The 19,998-nt window shown below is 67.0% G+C and overlaps 1 protein-coding gene across 1 annotated transcript; it reads right to left on the bottom strand.

Moving 5' to 3' along the window:
* Window positions 1-429: 429 nt before the first annotated feature.
* LOC102448222 (anoctamin-7) lies at window positions 430-18,486 on the bottom strand. The gene is made up of 17 exons (XM_075914535.1): window positions 17,952-18,486; window positions 16,503-16,605; window positions 11,815-11,949; window positions 10,228-10,303; window positions 9,655-9,821; window positions 8,875-8,982; window positions 8,553-8,689; window positions 7,823-7,880; window positions 6,632-6,742; window positions 6,328-6,502; window positions 3,903-3,984; window positions 2,544-2,640; window positions 1,920-2,063; window positions 1,709-1,846; window positions 1,520-1,618; window positions 1,345-1,447; window positions 430-581 (listed from the first exon to the last, which is right to left on the bottom strand). The coding sequence occupies exons 3-17, from the start codon at window positions 11,926-11,928 to the stop codon at window positions 466-468; spliced, it is 1,725 nt and encodes a 574-aa protein (XP_075770650.1). The 5' UTR covers window positions 11,929-11,949; window positions 16,503-16,605; window positions 17,952-18,486; the 3' UTR covers window positions 430-465.
* Window positions 18,487-19,998: the final 1,512 nt, after the last annotated feature.

Consider the following 19,998-nt stretch of genomic DNA (forward strand, 5'->3'; position numbering starts at 1 on the left):
GGCCCACGCGGGGAGGGCCGAGGGGGTTAAGGGGGGGAGGGCCGAGGGGGGCCCACGCGGGGAGGGCCGAGGGGGAGGGCCGAGGGGGCCCACGCGGGGAGGGCCGAGGGGGCCCACGCGGGGAGGGCCGAGGGGGTTAAGGGGGGGAGGGGCCGGGGGGTTAAGGGGGGAGGGCCGAGGGGGAGGGCCAGGCCGTGCGGCTCTGCGACACACACTGCCTGGCGGCACAGAGGGCTGGTTTGGAGACGGGTGGGCTCTAGCGCCTGGTCCCAGGCTCGAATTGTTCCCTCCCGGGCTGCTCCTTGCCCCTAGATGGCAGCAGTGCAGCAGCTTCCCTGCCAGGCGCCCAGGGATCTGCACATCCCCACCCAGGAGCCTCAGGCCGGGCTGGGCCGGGTTGCGCTGGGAGGGCCGGGCCCAGGCGTGGGGCTGGCCGGGGGGAGCCAGCTGCTGCCCAGAGGTGCCCTACCTGCCCTTGAAGAAGGCGATGTAGATGGGCGAGGAGTAGAAATTGACAAACTGGAAGACAAACACCTTGAAGGTGAAGGCGTCGTCGTACTTGGTCTGTGTCCGGTGCATCTCTGGCAAAGCAACACGCAGGCCGTCTGAGCGCTGGGCCTGTCCCCGCAACCATGGCAACAGCCGCCCCCAGCCGACCGGGATGACGGGTTCCCTTTAGGAGGCTTTTTTTGGTTTTTTAAGATGTCGGCTCCAACGACAGCCCTGGCTCCCCTAGGAGTTCAGTGCTGGGCGAGGACGGTGGCAGCAGGCTAGAACCCACTTCCTCTTGTGCACAAACCTACAGCCCTGCTCCTTGAGGCGATGGAGAATCTCCATTAGCGGCCAGCAGTAGAGAGCATAGGACACATACTGGTACCGGTCTGATTCTGCCCAGCAGAGGGCAATAACGTACATAGACATGAGGTGCTAACCCGATTCTAATGAATTTGCTTTTTTAAAGGGCCAATAAAAACCAAAAAGCGTCAGCAATTGCAGCCCTCTCTGGTGAGTCAGGCGGCCCCCGTGCTCACAACGCTGCCCCCGGCCTCAGCCCTGGGCTTGCAGAAAGCCACCGGCACCGGCTGCCGCACGCCAGCATTTCCACTTTGGACGTGCCGCCCCGAGGCGACTCCCTCCGCTCGCTCGCTGGCCAGCAGGGCCTAGGAACGGCCCCCGCGAACGCTGGGAAAAGCCGCCTCGTGCCCATCCGCTCCCCCCCGACACCTGCACACATGGGAACCTCTCGTCTGCCCGCCCCCTCCTCCTGCCGTGTGCCGCGGGGCGTGGCTGCCGGCCCGTGTGACCGCGCTAGGCCCACCAGGAGGCTGCGCCGCCCCCACTTACCCCACTTGGTGAGGAAATGGGCCAGCGCGATGTAGATCTTGGAGAGGATGAGGATGAAGATGAGGTTGAGCACGGAGCCCGTGAGGCTGGCGATGCGGGACGCCTAGACAGGAGGGAGCCGGTTTGCCGGAGCCCGCTCAGGCCCAGGGCAGAGCTGGCGGGAGCGGCCGCTTACCGAGGCCATGAAGAGGAAGTTCCCGGACGTGGCCACGAGGATGCTGACAATGGCCCGGTAGAGGATAATGGAGATCAGGAACATCACCACCACGGCAAGCTGCAACAAGCCGGCACCTCAGCGCGCCGCCGGGCCGGGGCGGACCCCCTGCTCCGGGCGGGGAGGAGGCCAGGGAGCCCGGGGACTCACCATCATGATGACGACCATGGATCCAGCCATGATCCGGTTTGCGCGGCGCCGCTTGGGAAAATACGGCTCCTCGGCGCCAGTGATGGGGTTCTCCGTGGTCATGGGAGCCATGGCAGCGAACTGAGGCCGCGGGCGCTCCTAGGGCAGAGGGGAAAGGCAGCAGCGGGCCTGGCTGGCGGGGCGGGCGGGCGGGGCGAGGGCCAGGCCTTACCTCCATGGCCTCGAAGTCGGAGCAGTCCCAGCGATGCGCCAGCGTGGCGTTCGTCCGCTTCCAGAACTCCAGGAACGCCGCCGCCCACAGGGCCATGAAGATGCTGAAGAGGACGGTGCCCCCGTGGTCGAAGAGGCGCCCTGCCTGCGGCGAGCGCAGGGCGAGTGAGGCGCCGGGGGGCGGTGCGCAGGCGGGGAGGGCGGGCGCAGGTGGGGGGGCGGGCGTAGGCGGGGGGGCGGGCGCAGGCGGGGGGGGCAGGGGGGGCGGGCGCAGGCGAGGGGGGCGGGCGCAGGCGGGGGGGCGGGGGGGGCGACGCAGGCGGGGGGCGGGCGCAGGCGGGGGGCGGCAGGCGCAGGCGGGGGGGGCGGCGCAGGCGGGGGGCGGGCGCAGGCGGGGGGGCGGGGGGGGTGGCGGGCGCAGGCGGGGGGGCAGGGGGGCAGCGCAGGCCGTGTCCACGGGGCGCAGAGCCCTGGCCCAGCCGGGCGCGCCGAGGACCACGCTGGGGTGCAGCTGTGGGGGTGGGGGCTTGGTGCCCAGACTCAGAGCAGCGCCGCCCCACGCCGGGCGCCTCCCGTCGCCCCTCGGTCCCTGGGGTCTCCCTGCGCCCGGAGCCGCGAGCCTCACCTGGAAGGTGCTGCAGGTGCTGGCGAGCTGCCAGTGCGGACACTCCTCGCAGAGCGGGCACATCAGGTACACGCCCTCACTCCGGCAGATCTCCTGCCTGGCCGGGGCAGGGGGGCAGGTCAGGACCCGCAGGAGAGCCCAGGGCCCCGCCCCGCCCGCAGCTCTGGGCCCCGCAGGTCCCGGGGGGAGGCCTGGCTCTAGGGGTGCCCGGCTGGCGGCACAGAGCCGCTGCCCCACTGGAGGGACCTGGCAGCGCTTCCCGCGTGGGGTTGGGGGAGGTGGGTTGGTCACTTCCAGGCAGAGAGAAGCCAGGTTGGCTCCTGAGGGGGACAGACCACAAGAGGAGAGGGGCAGCCAGGAATTGCTGGAGAGAGGCAGGGCAGAGGGGAGGGGAGGGGCAGGCAGAGGGGAGGGGAGGGGCAGGCAGGGCAGAGAGGAGGGGCAGGCAGAGGAGAGGGGAGGGGGCAGGCAGAGGGGAGGGGAGGGGCAGGCAGGGCAGAGGGGAGGGGCAGGCAGAGGAGAGGGGAGGGGCAGGCAGAGGGGAGGGGAGGGGCAGGCAGGGCAGAGGGGAGGGGCAGGCAGAGGAGAGGGGAGGGGCAGGCAGAGGGGAGGGGCAGGCAGGGCAGAGGGGAGGGGCAGGCAGAGGAGAGGGGAGGGGCAGGCAGAGGGGGGAGGGGGCAGGCAGAGGAGAGGGGAGGGGCAGGCAGGGCAGAGGGGAGGGGAGGGGCAGGCAGAGGGGAGGGGCAGGCAGGGCAGAGGGGGAGGGGAGGGGCAGGCAGAGGGAGGGGAGGGGCAGGCAGAGCAGAGGGGAGGGGAGGGGAGGGGCAGGAAGAGGGGAGGGGCAGGCAGGGCAGAGGGGAGGGGGAGGGGCAGGCAGAGGGAGGGGAGGGGCAGGCAGGGCAGGGGGAGGGAGGGGCAGGCAGAGGGAGGGGAGGGGCAGGCAGGGCAGAGGGGAGGGGAGGGGCAGGCAGAGGGAGGGGAGGGGGCAGGCAGGGCAGGGGGAGGGGAGGGGCAGGCAGAGGGAGGGGAGGGGCAGGCAGGGCAGGGGGAGGGGAGGGGGCAGGCAGAGGGAGGGGAGGGGCAGGCAGGGCAGAGGGGAGGGGAGGGGCAGGCAGAGGGAGAGGGGAGGGGCAGGCAGGGCAGGGGGGAGGGGAGGGGCAGGCAGAGGGAGGGGAGGGGGCAGGCAGGGGCAGGGGGGGAGGGGAGGGGCAGGCAGGGCAGAGGGGAGGGGAGGGGCAGGCAGAGGGAGGGGAGGGGCAGGCAGAGGGAGGGGAGGGGCAGGCAGGGCAGGGGGAGGGGAGGGGCAGGCAGGGCAGAGGGAGGGGAGGGGCAGGCAGGGCAGGGGAGGCCGGTACTCACGTAGGGACGTCGCTCAGCATCAGGAAGACGCCCGCAAGGAAGACCAGGCTGCCCACCACCGCTGCCGGCAAGAGCCACCCCGGTGTAGAAGCCTGAAGGGAGGGGCGAGAGCAGCAGCCAGGGGACCTCGCTGGGAGCTGCCCCCCATCCGCAGCCCCGGGCCTGGCCAGAGCGACCCCCGCTGCAGGGCGAGGTCCCTGCCGGCCGCCCCACCACGCTCTGCCCCAGGCTCTCGGGGGCGCCCTCCAGGCCTGGCTGGGCCAAGGGGGGGCAGCGGCGCAGGCCCCCGGGACGTGGCTCCAGAGAGGGCCGGGCTGGTACCAGGGCGCGGTGGGATTCCCCGTGGCCAGGCAGCGCTGCCTGTTCCGCCCCAGAGCCTGGCCCTGCGGTGCCGCCCGCGTGTCCAGCCCCTGGCGCCCGGCGGCACTCACCTCCCCCAGCCCCCCCCCACCCCGGGCGCAGAAACCCTTTGTGTGGGGGGGAGGGGCCAGTCTCCTGCTGCCAGCCCCACGCCTCGGGCAGAGATCAGCTGCCCTGGGCCTGGCCGGGCGCATGGCCAGGCCAATGGCTGCAAGTGGCGCCCCCACAGGCCTCGCCTAGTTGGAACCACTCGTATCTGCTCTGCTCCTTTTCTTATGGCCCTGCCTCCCACACCGGCTCCCACCCTGCCTCCCACACCGGCTCCCACCCTGCCTCCCACACCGACTCCCTCCCTCCCACACCGGCTCCCACCCTGCCTCCCACACCGGCTTCCTCCCTCCCACACCAGCTCCCACCCTGCCTCCCACACCGGCTCCCTCCCTCCCACACCGGCTCCCACCCTGCCTCCCACACCGACTCCCTCCCTCCCACACCGGCTCCCTCCCTCCCACACCGGCTCCCTCCCTGTCTCCCACACCGACTCCCTCCCTCCCACACCGGCTCCCTCCCTGCCTCCCACACTGACTCCCTCCCTCCCACACCGGCTCCCACCCTGCCTCCCACACCGCTCCCTCCCTCCCACCCACACCGGTTCCCACCCTGCCTCCCACACCGACTCCCTCCCTCCCACACCAGCTCCCACCTTGCCTCCCACACCGACTCCCTCCCTCCCACACACCGGCTCCCACCCTGCCTCCCACACCGACTCCCTCCCTCCCACACCGACTCCCTCCTTCCCACACCGGCTCCCACCCTGCCTCCCACACCGACTCCCTCCCTCCCACACCGGCTCCCACCCTGCCTCCTCACACCGAGTCCCTCCCTCCCACACCGGCTCCCTCCCTGCCTCCCACACTGGCTCCCTCCCTCCCTCCCACACCGGCTCCCACCCTGCCTCCCACACCGACTCCCTCCCTGCCTCCCACACCGACTCCCTCCCTCCCCACACCGGCTCCCACCCCTGCCTCCCACACCGGCTCCCACCCTGCCTCCCACACCGACTCCCTCCCTCCCACACCGGCTCCCACCCTGCCTCCCACACCGACTCCCCTCCCTCCCACACCGGCTCCCACCCTGCCTCCCACACTGGCTCCCTCCCTCCCTCCCACACTGGCTCCCTCCCTCCCTCCCACACCGGCTCCCACCCTGCCTCCCACACCGACTCCCTCCCTGCCTCCCACACCGGCTCCCACCCTGCCTCCCACACCGACTCCCTCCTCCCTCCACACCTGCTCCCACCCTGCCTCCCACACCGGCTCCCACCCTGCCTCCCACACCGACTCCCTCCCTCCCACACCGGCTCCCACCCTGCCTCCCACACCGACTCCCTCCCTCCCACACCGGCTCCCACCCTGCCTCCCACACCGGCTCCCACCCTGCCTCCCACACCGACTCCCTCCCTCCCACACCGGCTCCCTCCCTCCCTCCCACACGGACTCCCTCCCTCCCACACTGGCTCCCTCCCTGCCTCCCACACTGGCTCCCTGCCTCCCACCACCGGCTCCCACCTTGCTTTCCACACCGGCTCCCTCCCTGCCTCCCACACCGGCTCCCTCCTTGCCTCCCACACTGGCTCCCCTCCCTCCATTCCACACCGGCTCCTTCCCTCCCTCCCCTGCCTCCCACACTGACTCCCTCCCTCCCACACCGGCTCCCTCCCTGCCTCCCACACCGGATCCTCCCTCCCACACTGAGTCCCACCCTGCCTCCCACACCGGCTCCCTCCCTGCCTCCCACACCTGATCCTTCCCTCCCACACTGAGTCCCACCCTGCCTCCCACATCAGAGCAGCCAGGCTGGGTCCAACCAAAGGCCCCTCCAGCCCGGTATCCTGTCTGCCCACTGTGGCCAATGCCAGGTGCCCCAGAGGGAGGGAACAGGGCAGGGAACCCTCACGTGATCCCTCCTGTGACCCACCCAGCTATGGGAGCATGGGAGCCGGGCGGAGGCAGGGGTGAGGGCTGCAGGCTCTCGAGAGGGGCGGGCTGCAGCGGACTCTGGGGATCATACTCACCCAGCCAGGCGAAGTAGAGTGCGATCTTCTCGCCAAAGTACCTGCGGATGTGGTCCAGTGGCTGGTACCTGCTCCATTTCCCCCACCTTGCCCAGTACTGGAAGAGGAGCTGGCGCTCCGTCAGGCTCTCGGGGGCCAGCCCCTCGGCAGGGGCTGCAAAAGGTCCCTGCGGGGGAGAACTGAGGCTGGGGAAGGCAGAGCAGCTGGCAGGCTGGGGGAGCCCCCCCGGTCACCCTGCATTCTCTGGGAAAGGCGCAGGGTGAGTTTTCTGAGGCCCGAGCGACTCCGCATTTACCTCATGCAGGGGAAACGCAGCGGCAAAGACTCCCTCACTCAGCAGCCGATCCACCCCGACCTGCCCCTCCCTGGCGTGGCCGTAGGGCGTGGTGGCCAGGATCTCATGCAGCTGGAAGCAAAGAGACGGTCTCTCACCACAGGGACACGAGCCCCATCAGCTCTGTCCCACACCGAGCCCGTGACGGCAGAGACCTGGGCCCTCAGGGTCGCAGCCAGCAGCCCCCTCCAGGCCTTTCTGGAGGCAAGAGGAGAACTTGGGTGGAACCGGTTCAAACACACGGAGGTGCAGAGATTGGCTGTCGCCCCCAACGCCAAGCCTGACTCCACGGGCACTGCAGCCTTCCCTTCCCTTCCCACCTGCTAACCCGGAGCAGCTGAAAGAAGGGCTGGTCTCCAGTCAGCCTGGTGAACGTGGCATGTGCCGAAATACATTTCACTCCAATTGCCAAGGAACACTTGGGAGAAAAGTCGTCTTTATTAAAAATTCACAACCCCACACTGCCTATGAATGAGCAAAAGCCTGACAGGGCATCTCCTCCAGGGTCCCAAAAAGCCTGAGCCCAGAGAAGACCGGACTTAACAGGCTGCACATTTCCGTTGTTAACAAACAAGAAGAACCACTGTTTGAAACACGCCCGCCAGGCCTTTCTCCGCTACAAAGCGGCACACGTGGGGGAGCCGTATTGGAAAAACACCTGCATGAGGCCCCTGAGCCCAAGGTCACACCAGAGGAGAAGGCAGCCAGGAAAGAGACCCCAAGAATGGCTGGTGTCTTACGGCGCCATGTTCTCTTTCACACGCTGGTCTCTAGCTGCTTTCCCCGGGAAGGTGCCATCGCAGCAGCCCTGCCGCTGTGCGCAGGACCTCACAGCCCTCATTTGGGTCCGCCCAGCTGGGGCCCTGCGCGTCCAGACGCTAGAGCCGCAGCCGCAGGTACCGGCAGCCACCCCGAGCTCTAGCGCGGGTCCCCAGGGCTGCAGTGCTCACTGATCGAAATGTCCCGCGCTACACGCAGCCGCGGCTCCGCATTGGTACACGTGTATTCCTGCAAGTGGCCAGTGACTGGAACCATGAGCGGCCACGAGCCCTGCCCCCTCAGATCCAACGGGGCCTCTGCACCCCCTCTCCTCGCCCCGCAGGGCCCGTCCCCGTGCGCTGCCACGAGAGCAAGGGCCGGGCTGCGACTCACGACGCTGTGCCGCTGCGTGCTGCTGAAGAAGGTGTCGTGCGCGTCGCTCCCGAGGAACCTGCAACCACACGCCCACACCTGCCATGGGAACAGGCCACGTGCTGCCCCTGCCCCAGCCCACGGCCGCCCCGCCCCGAGCTGCAGCCCCCGCCCCGTCCCCCCGCCCCGAGCTGCAGCCCCCGCCCCGTCCCCCCGCCCCCGAGCTGCAGCCCCCGCCCCGTCCCCCCCACCCCGAGCTGCAGCCCCCACCCTGTCCCCCTGCCCCGAGCTGCAGCCCCTGCCCTGTCCCCCCGCCCCGAGCTGCAGCCCCCGCCTATGGGCACCATATTTTCTGAATCAAAAATAGGGACACCATAGCCACGCCCCCCGAAACTACTAACCCCGCCCCTGACCTCTTAGGCCCCGCCCACCTGCCACAGGAAGTCCCGCCCCTGGGGTAGTACTTCCGGGGTCAAGATGAACACATGGCTGGAAGTGAAGGGTGTCACGTGACCCCCTCTAAGCGCTCCTCCCACCATCCCCACAGAGCCCCCGTGCAGCCCCCCTGCAATTGCATTAGCCCAGCCCCAGCCCCCGACACGCTGGTGCCAGGGGCCACCCCCACCCGCGGCGAGACCCGGGCTCCCAGGCCGGCGACTGTGCAGGCCCCACTGGGCCGCCCGGGGACTGGCCCCCCGCTCTGGCGGGGGGGGCTGATGCAGGCGGGTGCAGCCCGGCCCTGGGCTCTTACCAGGGTAACTTGTTGGCCTTGAACTGGCAGGTGTAGAAGTCCTGGGGCAGGCGGGGCACCTCCTCCCGCAGCGGGTTGGGGACCCGCAGCCTCCTCGCCACTCGCTCCGACCAGTTGGACGCCTGATTGGGCAGCGCCTGGGCACGAGCAGAGGGACACGGGCAGGCGGTGGGAGAGGGGAGCTGCTGAGCCTGCGCACCCGGCTCCCCCAGTCGGGTCTCCCCCCTCAGACCCCCGCCCAGCCCCCGGGCGCCACGCGGCGCCAGTGCTGAGACCCCCCGGCACATGGGAGCAGGGGGCCGGAGTCGGGGAGAGGCCTCACCTGCAGGGGCACCCTGAGCCGGAGCTCCTCAGCGTAGTAGCACAGCAGGTCCCAGGGGGCGTGCAGCAGCGCGAAGTGCACCACCCTCTTCTCGCCCCGCGCCACGTGCTGGGAGGGGAGAGGGGACGTACATGAGCCACCCCTGGCCTCCGCCCCGGCCTCAGGGCCCGAGCCTCGGCTGGCTGACCCAGCGGATCTCGCCCTGGCCGGGCGCACGGCAAAGCAAACCCAACCCCGGCTGCAGGGCCCACAGCTCCCACGCCGGGGCTAAGGGAGCGCGGGGCCATCCCTGCAACCCCACAGCTCCCACGCCGGGGCTAAGGGAGCGCGGGGCCGTCCCTGCAACCCCGGAGCTCCCACGCCGGGGCTAAGGGAGCGCGGGGCCGTCCCTGCAACCCCGGAGCTCCCACGCCGGGGCTAAGGGAGCGCGGGGCCGTCCCTGGAACCCCGGAGCTCCCACGCCGGGGCTAAGGGAGCGCGGGGCCGTCCCTGCAACCCCGGAGCTCCCACGCCGGGGCTAAGGGAGCGCGGGGCCGTCCCTGCAACCCCGGAGCTCCCACGCCGGGGCTAAGGGAGCGCGGGGCTGGAACCGGGGGCTCAGAGCGTCTCTGCTGCTATTTGCAGCCAGCCAGGCCGCTGGGCTCCCCTTTCCAGAGAGGGTGCCCTACACGTCCGGGTGGGGGTTACTGGGCAGAGGGGGAGCATCCGGAACCAATGCAAGAGCCACTCTCCTCCGGGCAGGGCAGGGGCCTGCGTGGGACCCAGAAAGGACCCAGCTACCTTTTCAATACAGATCCCAGCAGCCTGGAGCTTGTTCAGAAACTTCTTCCGCCAAATCCTGTGGCTGTCGACAGCTCTCTTCTGCCGGGGCCCCTCGCGCTCAGCACCGGCCTCTTCATTCTGCCCCTCCCGCTCCTGGGGGTCTGCTTCCCAGGCCAGCACGAAGTCTGGGCGAGAGGAGCCAGGCTGCGAGCGCGTCCCCTGGACACTGCGAGGGACGGGGCGCGGCTCGGGAACAGCGCCCTGCTCACACACCTCTCGCCTCAGCCGCTTCTCTGGCCCCGGGCCCAGCCCTGTCACCGGGCCAGGACCCAGGCGGGGAGGAGCAGGCAGGGGCTGAGGCCCTTTCCAGAACAGGCGTGCTGGGCGGGGTCGTCCTGCAGCCGGGAGGGCCAGCATCCCACCACAAACCAGCAGAGCCATTGGGCTGTGCCTGGGCGGCAAGGCCGGCCCGACCCAAGGGTGGGCAAGGCTGGGGACTCCCCCACACTCGCAGGCTTCCTGCTTGAAATAGACCCACCCCTCTGGGGCCACCCGCCGGCCCCGAGCAGCCCCTCTCCGCGCGGGGCTCACCTATCCTGGTGTGTCCATCACGGAAGACGTTGCCGTTGCTCCGGGTGGCGGGGGCCACGTGGCTTGGTTCGCGCCACTAGAGAAAGCCACGGAACTGGTCGGGGCTCTGGCTGGCGGCGGCGCCCTGCCGCACACGGCCAGGAGCCGGCAAAGGGACGCTGCCGGCATCAGCGCGATTCCAGGACCCGCTACCTCCCGGCCTTTCACGCGCCGCCGCCCTTGGACTGAGGAGTCCTGCCCCGAGGGAGGTCAGGGGCCGGCCCGCGGGAAGAGGCTGCGCACGTGGGCTGTGGCGTGGCCAGGGCGGCCGTCCGGACGGCTCCCCGCTCGGCAGCGCCAGCGCCAGCTCCGCACGGGCAGGGAGCACGCGGGCATCGGCGGGACGAGCCGGGGAGCCGTGCCAGTCTGACGGTACAAGCAGCGGGACGGCTCACAGATCGTATCCTCAGCTTCTGTGGGCAAGCCCACTTCCTCGGGCGGGGGAGCGCTGGCCACTCAGGCGCAGTGCATGCTGGGACAGCCAGGATGGGCCCACAGGCACCCGCCAGCCAGGCTCCTTCCCTGCCTCTCACACCGGCTCCTTCCCTCCCTTCCTCTCTCCCTCCCACACTGGCTCCCTCCCTCCCTCCCACACCAGCTCCCTGCCTCCCACACCGGCTCCCTCCTTCCCACACCGGCTCCTTTCCTCCCTCCCTCCCTCCCTCGCTCCTTTCCTCCCTCCCTCCCGCACCGGCTCCTTCCCTCCCTTCCTCTCTCCCTCCCACACTGGCTCCCTGCCTCCCACACCGGCTCCCTGCCTCCCACACCGGCTCCCTCCCTGCCTCCCTCACTGGCTCCTTCCCTCCCTTCCTCTCTCCCTCCCACACTGCCTCCCTGCCTCCCACACCAGCTCCTTCCCTGCCTCCCTCACTGGCTCCTTCCCTCCCTTCCTCTCTCCCTCCCACACTGCCTCCCTGCCTCCCACACCGGCTCCCTCCCTGCCTCCCACACCAGCTCCTTCCCTGCCTCCCACACCAGCTCCTTTCCTCCCTCCCTCTCTCCCTCCCACACTGGCTCCCTGCCTCCCACACCGGCTCCCTGCCTCCCACACCGGCTCCCTCCCTGCCTCCCTCACTGGCTCCTTCCCTCCCTTCCTCTCTCCCTCCCACACTGCCTCCCTGCCTCCCACACCGGCTCCCTCCCTGCCTCCCACACCAGCTCCTTCCCTGCCTCCCACACCAGCTCCTTTCCTCCCTCCCTCTCTCCCTCCCGCACCAGCTCCTTCTCTCCCTTCCTCTCTCCCTCCCACACTGGCTCCCTGCCTCCCACACCGGCTCCCTCCTTCCCACACTGGCTCCTTCCCTCCCTTCCTCTCTCCCTCCCACACTGGCTCCCTTCCTCCCTCACACACCAGCTCCCTGCCTCCCTCACCAGCTCCTTTCCTCCCTCCCTCCCTCCTGCACCGGCTCCTTCCCTCCCTTCCTCTCTCCCTCCCACACCGGCTCCCTCCCTGCCTCCCACACTGGCTGCCTTCCTCCCCCACCCTCCGGCAGTAGGAACTTCTCGCCGGGGCAGGGACTGGCCCCCTCTCCCCAGCTCTCTGCCTACCTCTGAGGCTTCGGCAGGCTCCTGGATCAGACTCCCGTAAGAAAGCCCTTTGGGATTCTGGTCGTCACCTAGCAGGCTGGCGTGGTCATTGGCCTTGATCCTTCCCCGCTGCATCTCGATCTTTCATGCACCCTGCTGGGTAGGATCAAATCAGCCAGCCGTGAGTTGCCGGCGCAGCGGGGCGAGGCAGCCAGGCAGGCCCACGAAGCTGGAGAGATCAAGGCCTGGCTGCCTCGCTTTCTGGTCCTGCTAGTAGACGTGCAGGGGGCGCGCCCAGGGAGTGGCTGCCTTCCCCTCCTGCTCTGCCGTGGCACAGCCCAGCGCGTTTGGCTGCCTGGTTAGCACTGGGCTAGCGGGGGCTCCCGACTGGCCGCTCTTAGGTTCCTACTCACAAAGCGTCAGACTCAGCTGCTGCCTTGGTTTCACATACATTGAGGAGTTTTCCTAAAAGCTCTCCCAGGAAATCTGGGAGCAGCATTCCTAGCAGCGGGCCCAAAGGGGTGTCCCTGGTGTGTGGGGGTGAATCCAGGCACGGCCTGTTCCGCAGCTGTCTGCCAGGGAGGGGCTGGCAGGGCCGAGGCGGCTGCAGTGCGATGGTGTGGCTGCTCTGTAACACGCCCATGGCAGGTGACAAGGGCAGTCACCTGGCTCAGAGCCCATCCGCTGCGATTAGAGACCTCTATTGAGCTGAGTTTTGTCTTTTGTAACGGGCTAAATCATGCCTCTGAAAGGTGAGATTTGAGATTGGTGCCTTCAAAGCACCCGGCAGAGAAGGAATGCATCTTTTAGGAAGGAATGTCACTGAAGAGCATGAGATTAGCAACCCAGAGTACAATCCCCATTGTATCCCAGGGAAACTGAGGCACGGAGCAATGGCGTGACTCGCTCAAGAACGCCCGGTAATTCTGTCGGAACTGGGCATAGACCACGCGTGTCCGACTCCCAGCTGTCCCGTGCCAGAGCCGGCGCGCTGCTTTGGGACCCCACCCCGGGGCGAGCTGTGCCGAGATCAGTCCAACACAGCACATTCAGAGCCGGGCTGTGAGCCTGGAGCATGCAGGGTGCTCCGGGAGCGGAGTGGGCACTGCAGGCTGGCCCAGGGCAGACAGACCCTACGCGGCCTCAGGTGTGTCGGGAGCCAGCATCAGGCCCCGGCTCTGAACCCAGCTGTGCCCACCGGTGCCGTCTCAGTGGGTTCCTGGGTTTGCAAACTACTGGATCAAAGGCCTTACGCTGGCAAGGCCTTGGGCCCCGGCCCAGCAGCTGTCGCAGGGTTCGCCGCGCTCTGGAGCTGCCCGTTGGGTCCAGGCCCGCGGAAAGCTCTCAGGACCAGCTGCACTGTGGCAACCTTCGGCCATTTCCGTCTAAACGGGTGACCCCTGTCACGTTACTGGATTGTGAGGGGAGCAGCCGGGTCACTGCGGCACCCATGGGGGGTGTTCGCCCCAAAAGTGGTACAAAGGGGCCATGGGAGGGGTCAAACAAAAGCTACTTTCTTCTGATTCTGTATCTGCTCTTCATAGATCTGGGGTGGAGTTAGGATCTGTACTCGCTATGGAGACTGGAAGTCTTTCTGAATGGGCTTGAGTAATGGGTTAGGAATGTTGGCCTATGGCCATGCTGACGAGCAAGTCTCCAGGGGACACGGGTCTCTGGAGGCCAAAGACACACCTGGCCACTGGCCATGTGACTCTAGCCAGCCTGAAGAAACCAGGAAGGAGGGTTAAATATGCCATGTGGTGGACTCCATGTGGTCTCCAGATCTGCTCCTGACCCCACATGCGGCCTCGCAGGGAATCACGAGCCGGGAAGAACTGTGGACCCATCCTGGCATAGGATGTGCACCAAGGACTTTTAAGCCAGCAGCTATAACATCTCTGCTAGAGCCTGCATCGAGAACTGGGAGATTCGGTGCATGTAACGTATGATACTTTAGCAACCGTACTCTCAGGCTTTTCTTTCTTGTAGTAATAAACCTTTAGTTGTTAGATGCTAAAGGATTGGCCCAGCGTGATTTGTGGGTAAGGTCCAGAGGGTAAATTGACCGGGGATCTGTGGCTGGTTTCTTGGGACCGGACAGGACTTGTTCGGGGTAGGTGGGATTGGGTGCTAGGACCCCCCACCTGTGTATGAGGCCCGGGGCCATCTGGGGCACGGATATTGCTGGGGTGTCGGAGGGGTTTTGCTCGTCAGGCTTCAGGCAGGCAGCTGAAGCGCTCTGTGGGACTGGTTTGTGGCCTGTGTGGAGAGGTCACTAGTCTGGGGGCTGTAAAGAGCCCTGGATTTGAGCAATTCGCCCTGAGCGGACACCCTCAGCTGTGCCCAGACCCGGCCCATCACCCCCTCCCCCCCCCGCCCCTGCCGGAGGCAGTTCAGCTGCTCCTCAGTGCCCCGTCCCACAATGCAGTGCCTCACGGCGGGAAGGCAGCCACATGCTGCTGTGCACCATGGGAGACCCGCCCCCGGAAGGCTGCGTCTGAACGCACGGTCGTGGGCCTGGCAAAACAACGGCGCTCAAACGCAGGAAAGCAAAACGACGTAACGACGACCGTGGTGCAAGCAAGCCTGCTTCTGCAGCGGCTCCCTGGCTAGAGCAAAACCGAGCTAAATACGCCCAAAGGCTCCCTCCAGCCCAGCTCCTTGGACGCAAGGGGGCGCAGGCAGAACCCTCCCCACTATTACAGCAGGCTGGTTTTGTTTAGTGTGAAAGACACCCCCTCCTGTCGTGGCCCCTTGTGACTCTGGGTCCCAGGAAGCCTCCCGGCTGAGTTAGCAACTGGCGCAAGTGGAGTCTGCCTTGAGATTGGGTTTCCCAAGGGGGTTTCCAGGCCTTGCTGGAAATCAAGTCCCTCTCAGGCCCCACCATCCGTGCACACAGGCTGCTAGGCCACTTCTCTGAAAATCTTGGTCTTGCCCGTGCTGAGGAAGCCTCCCCAGGTGGAAAGAGCCCCTGGCAAACATGACAGCCCCTCTCGTGGCTGAGCGTGTGACCTGGCCCGGTTAGCTCAGCCACGGGGCCACGGTCAGACATAGGACAGAGAAACGCTGCCCGGCTGCACCTGAGCCAGCCCCCTCCCCAGACGCTCTGGGTGGCTTACTTGCCACTTCAGTCTCATTCACCCCAACTCGTAGGGAGCAAAGAACGAGCCCGCGGGGGTTGGGAGCAAGCGCCGTTGCTTGGGCTCGTACGTGGGGAGCGGTGCCATGGACTCGCCTGACCTGCGAGGGCTACTGGCTCGCTGCCCTTCCGCAGTCCGGGGGCCCAGCATGCCCCTCCCGCTCTGGTGGAGGTGTTACCCCAGGGCTCGGCTTGCTGGGCTGCCGGCTAGCGGCGCCACATGCCCTGTGAGGTGCGGGGAAGCCACCCGCCAGCCTCCCGGCGCAGAGGGGAGCTGAAAGCCAAAGGCAGGATAGCCCGCAACAGGCGGTCGCCTTCGGACTCTGCTCTCAGGCTGGAGCCAGATCCACACGGGGGCGCTCCAGCAGGGAAGCATCCTTCCCAGGGGCCAGGCATCCCCCCCATCCCCGCTGTGCAGTGGGAGCCTGCAGGGCGTGATGAGGAGCCCAGGGGACCCTGGGCGCTGCAGGTCCTTGGCAGGCCCCCTGCCTAGACAGCTGGCCCTGGAGCAGGCAGGGGACTACGTTTCCCAGCAGTCCCTTGGGCGCTAGGCCCAGGAAAGGGGGTGCACGGGGAGGCTGTGAGCCGTGCTGTGGATGGGGACGTGGGAGCTCGTGGCTTTGGCCTGGATCTCACCCCAGACTGGCGGCAGCCCAGCAGGGGGATGGTCAGCAGGGGTTAATCGCCTCCCCGCGTAGCCACTGGAATGCCCATCGGCTGGTCCAGAGGGGTCACTGCCCCCCCGCGGCTCTGCAGTTTGGGTGGAGTAGGAGCTGGGCACACAGGCAGCGGGGCCTTTGCCACAGCGGGGTTAGCTCCGGGGGGGGCGGGGCTACCTCCGGGGGGCGGGGCTAGCCAGGACAAAGCAGCCCCAGCTCACGCAGGCTCTGGGATCGCTGCAGCTCTGCTTCCCCTGCCCTCCTCACCTCGCACCGCAGAGACGCGCAGGGCAACCGGCCTTTAAGCCAGCTGCCCCCCTGGCTCCTGCTCCCCTGCTGGAACAGAGTCTGGGGGGCGAGTGGTGACTCAGCTACCCGAGAAGCCTAAGCTAGTCGTGCACAGCCCTTGTGTGACCCCAGGGGAGGGCAGGCTCTGCTGGGGGGGGCAGCTTTAGGCACAAGGCCAGGCAGGCCGGAGGAGCTGACTCCATTTGCACAGCCACGGAAGCAGAAAGGGGCGTTTCCTTTCCAGGTGTATCTAGTGCTCAGACACGGAATCCAGCCCCTGACTTCCAGACTGGAGCAGGAGGGGCCGTGTGTAACTGGGCGGCTGCTACGTCATTTCTCCAAAGGCAAATCCTGATCCACTGGTGTAGAAGTAGGGTACAATTAAGCAACAAACGCCGGCTTCTTCCCCGCGCTCCCTGGGACGGGAGGTGCTGTTCTCAGTCGCCTTTACCAGGGTGGGGGGATGGTTCCGTTTTCTCCTTTGGAAAAGCAGACAGTGACCGTGCAGCAAGGCCCTCAACCGTCCTCGTTCCACAGGGCAGCCTTGCCCTCGGGATCCAGAGCCCCTCAGCCACCTGCTCCACGTGCCTGGACTGGACGCAGGGCTGCAGCGTGTGGCTCACCTGTGGGAATTTGCCCTGCTCCCTGCGGCGTTTCTGCTCTCTGAGGACACTGGCCGCTCGCTGGGACGTGGGCGGAGGGCGCTGTGTGGCGGCACAGACAGTCCTGCAGAGGGGTGCGAGCCAAGTGAGAGATGCCTCCGGCTCCGTCCGGGGCTGCACTAGCACCGCCCCCGGCCCGCGCTCGGGAGGGGCCCGTAGCCACTACACGGGGGCCCACTAGCGTGTTCGCCATGGGGCCCGGCTCCTTGTAACACGAAGGGCCCTGGGGCGGACAGACCAGAGCGAGGACAAGCGCCACCCGCACGCAGCAGCTGGGCAGCAGTGGAAGAAACGCGGGACGTGCCCAGTCAAGGCTTAGCCCTGCAGCAGCCCCCAAGGCAAGAGCAGGTCTGTGCAGTCGGGTTGCCAGATGGTCTCCCACAAAATACCGACCACATGTCCTGCGGCTGCCACCAAGAGCCACCACGCTGGGAACAACGGGGAGGCAGCACAGCCTGCCCCCAACGCAGAGAGGCAGACCCGGGGCAGCACCATGGCAGGGCGGGGGGGCAACCGCGGGCAGGAAGGTGACTCCCCCATAGCCAGGTCTGTGGGTGTCCCAGCAGGAAGAAGCAGTTTTGGCCGAGAGCCCCTGGAAGGCGCCTAGATGCACCCACAAAGCGCCCGCGGGCTCCTCTCCTGGACCTCGGCGCCGCAGCGCCCTGGGACCGCCCAGGCAGGGACGGGGCTCCCCCCTCGGCGTCACTGCTCCCACGCCGCGCGCGCCCCGCCCCCCAGCCTGGGGCTCCCTCTGGTTGCATGCAGAAGCTGGGGGGGGGGGACGGGGAGTCCCATCCACTCCTCCCTCCCCCGCCAGGCTTCTATCTGGCGCCCAGCCGGAAAACCAGAAAATCCCGACAGTGCACATTGCTCATGTCTGGTACTTTCTGAACCTTTTTACCGGACAGAAACCGGACACCTGGCAGCCCTAGTCTCCAGTCTAGTGCCCAAATCCCCTAGGCACCGTTCCACAGCCTAGCCTGGGTCTCCACACTCAGCCCTGCCTCACCCGCAGCGCTCAGAGGGCCAGCCCGCGTACTGCCGGTTTGGGGCTGGTGTCGGGGCAGAGCCGCAGGAACTACTGTGCCCGGGCCGCTTGCAACCCTGCCCTGGTCCCGCTCTGCTTGGGGCCGGGCCCTACCCCGGCTGCGTGGAGCCAGGACGGAGATGGGCTGCTGAGAAGGCCACAGGAGCCGTGGCTCCCCGCCCAGGTCGCGCTGCGCTAAGGGGTCTCAGAGCAGCCGCACGGAGCAGAACTCCCAACCCATTTCCTCCGTGCTAGCCCCATGTGAGAGCGGGGGCCTGGGGCAGAGGGGCAGGGACTCCCGCCCCACCCCTGCACAGCCCTACAGAGCAGCCAGCCTCCCAGAATGGGAGCAGCCCCTGTGCTTTCCTTAGGTCCCGCTGTACCTGGTGCTGGGAGCGACTGCAGCTGGCCAGCCCGCCTCGCCCGTGTGCAGACTCCGGACGTAACCCTGCTGGTTCCCGTGCAGGCAAACCCAGAAAGGGTCCCTCTGGGTCCTGTCCAGAGCACCGCTCGCCCTCCGTGGAGAGCCAGGGACGCGGTTTCACCTCCTCTCTGCCTGGCTGCTTTCAAACATCCGTTTCTGGCGGCTTCCTGTCTTGGGAAAGGCCAGCCAGTCAGCGGCCGGCGGAGCAGGCTCTCCAGATAAAGGTGGAGGCGGGGGGTGTATCAGCCATACCTGCTGACTGCCTCCAGCGGGCCCTGCCTTTGTTTGAGAGGGGTGTGGACTGGCCCGCCCTGCACAAAGCAGCAGACAGGTGTCCATGCAGCAAGCCACGCTCCAGAAGGGAACACAGGACAAGCCGGCTTTCTGCCCTGCCGCCGGCCTGGGGGGCGCCTCTGGGACACGGGGGGGAACAGCAGCAGCGGCGAGGCCGGCTTGTTGCACATCTGGGCAGCATCCAGCAGAGCAGGGCCCAGCCTCTGCCGCCCCAAACCAGCTGTGACGCCAATCGGCAGGAAGGCCTGGAGGAGGCAGGCCTTCCCTGCGTCAGTTACAGCTCCATGCTGGGAGAGGACGTGACCAAACCCCTCAAGAGAAGCGGGTTGGACCACACAGGGCCCCTTGCAGCTGTCCCCTAGCGTGCAGATCAAGTCACTGCCCCCCCCCCCCCGCCCTCTGAGGCGCCCCCCAGCCTCTGGTCTGGCCCAGCCCAGGCACAGTCGGGGTAACCGCCTCCTCCCCCACAGAGCAACACAGATGCTCAGCCAGCTCCGCTCTGCACCAGGCACGCAGCCCCCCAGGTGAATGCAGCCTACTCTGTAAGCTCCCATGGAGTCCACCCCCTTCTCAATGAAAGGGAGGGGCACAGTGCTGGCTCCCCCACCCCACTGGGCTTGCTCAGAAGCAAGCGCTCGAGCAAGTGAGGCGGCAGGTGCCAATTCTTCCCCTCAGCGGTTACGCAGGCTGGGCCTGCAGCTTTGGGCAGTTGCTGCCAGGTCTCTTCAAGTGGGGGGAGGGAGGCCATTTCAAAGGCCAGTTAAAGACAAAGCCCGATTGCCCCCCCCCCCCCGCCCCAGATGGGAGCCCTTTGTTTAGACTCCCCGTCCCCCTGGGAATGTACCCCAGGACCAGCTGGCATGGTCACGGCTTTCTGGGACCAACCACAGTTTGGGCTCCCAGGAAAACTAAAATAGTGATAGAAATGCAGCCGGGTTAGTCTGGTGTAGCTGGAACAAACGACAGGACGAGGTAGCACTTTAAAGACTACTTAGTCGTGGGCCAGACCCACTTCCCACGAAAGCTCATCACCTGATAAACCATCTTGTTAGTCTTTAAAGTGCTGCACAGTCCTGGCTTTTGTTTCAGGAAAACTAAAACTATTCATGGGGCCTTGGTCTGAGTACTGAGCCATTATGCTCTTAACTATGGCTAATGGGCCTCATTAGCACCTTTCCAATTAAAACTAGATTTACATCCTACTTCCAACTTCACATGCAAGAATGATACAAGCATAAAAATAGGAGACACACATTCCGCAGACCAACTTTAAAATGTGTGTGTTACATGGTCATTTTGCATAAAACATATTTGGCTATGTATATTTATACTCAGAAGCCAACTTTCAAAAAGCAAGGGAGGGGCTGTGACACTGGTGTCATCCTAAATCAATTTTCCCTGAGGTCTTTGCTGTAATGTGACAGAAGATAAAAGCAGCCAGTATGGAAGCACTGAGCAAGACCCAGGTTTGCAGGCATGGGCGTTACGAGACAACGGGCGGGCGTTACAAGACAGGGTGGGCATGGGTGTTACAAGACAGCGGGCTGGCGTTATGACACAGAGGGCGGCCATGGGCGGTATGAGACAGCTGGAGGGCGTTACGAGGCAGCGGGCGGGCGGGGGCGTTACGAGGCAGCGGGCGGGCGGGGGCGTTACGAGGCAGCGGGCGGGCGGGGGCGTTACGAGGCAGCGGGGGGGCGGGGGCGTTACGA

This window comes from Pelodiscus sinensis, unplaced genomic scaffold (genome assembly GCF_049634645.1).
Source record: "Pelodiscus sinensis isolate JC-2024 unplaced genomic scaffold, ASM4963464v1 ctg190, whole genome shotgun sequence".
NCBI classification, from domain to species: Eukaryota; Metazoa; Chordata; order Testudines; family Trionychidae; genus Pelodiscus; species Pelodiscus sinensis.

What these genes read in the sequence shown, in the direction of transcription:
- LOC102448222 (XM_075914535.1), bottom strand. Translation starts at nt 11,928, where the DNA reads ATGCAGCGGGGAAGGATCAAGGCCAATGACCACGCCAGCCTGCTAGGT. An exon ending in GGCTCAGGGTGCCCCTGCAG is followed by an intron (nt 8,690 to 8,874) that starts GTGAGGCCTCTC and finishes GCTCGTGCCCAG; the next exon opens with GCGCTGCCCAATCAGGCGTC. An exon ending in AAGGCCAACAAGTTACCCTG is followed by an intron (nt 7,881 to 8,552) that starts GTAAGAGCCCAG and finishes GTGTGGTTGCAG; the next exon opens with GTTCCTCGGGAGCGACGCGC.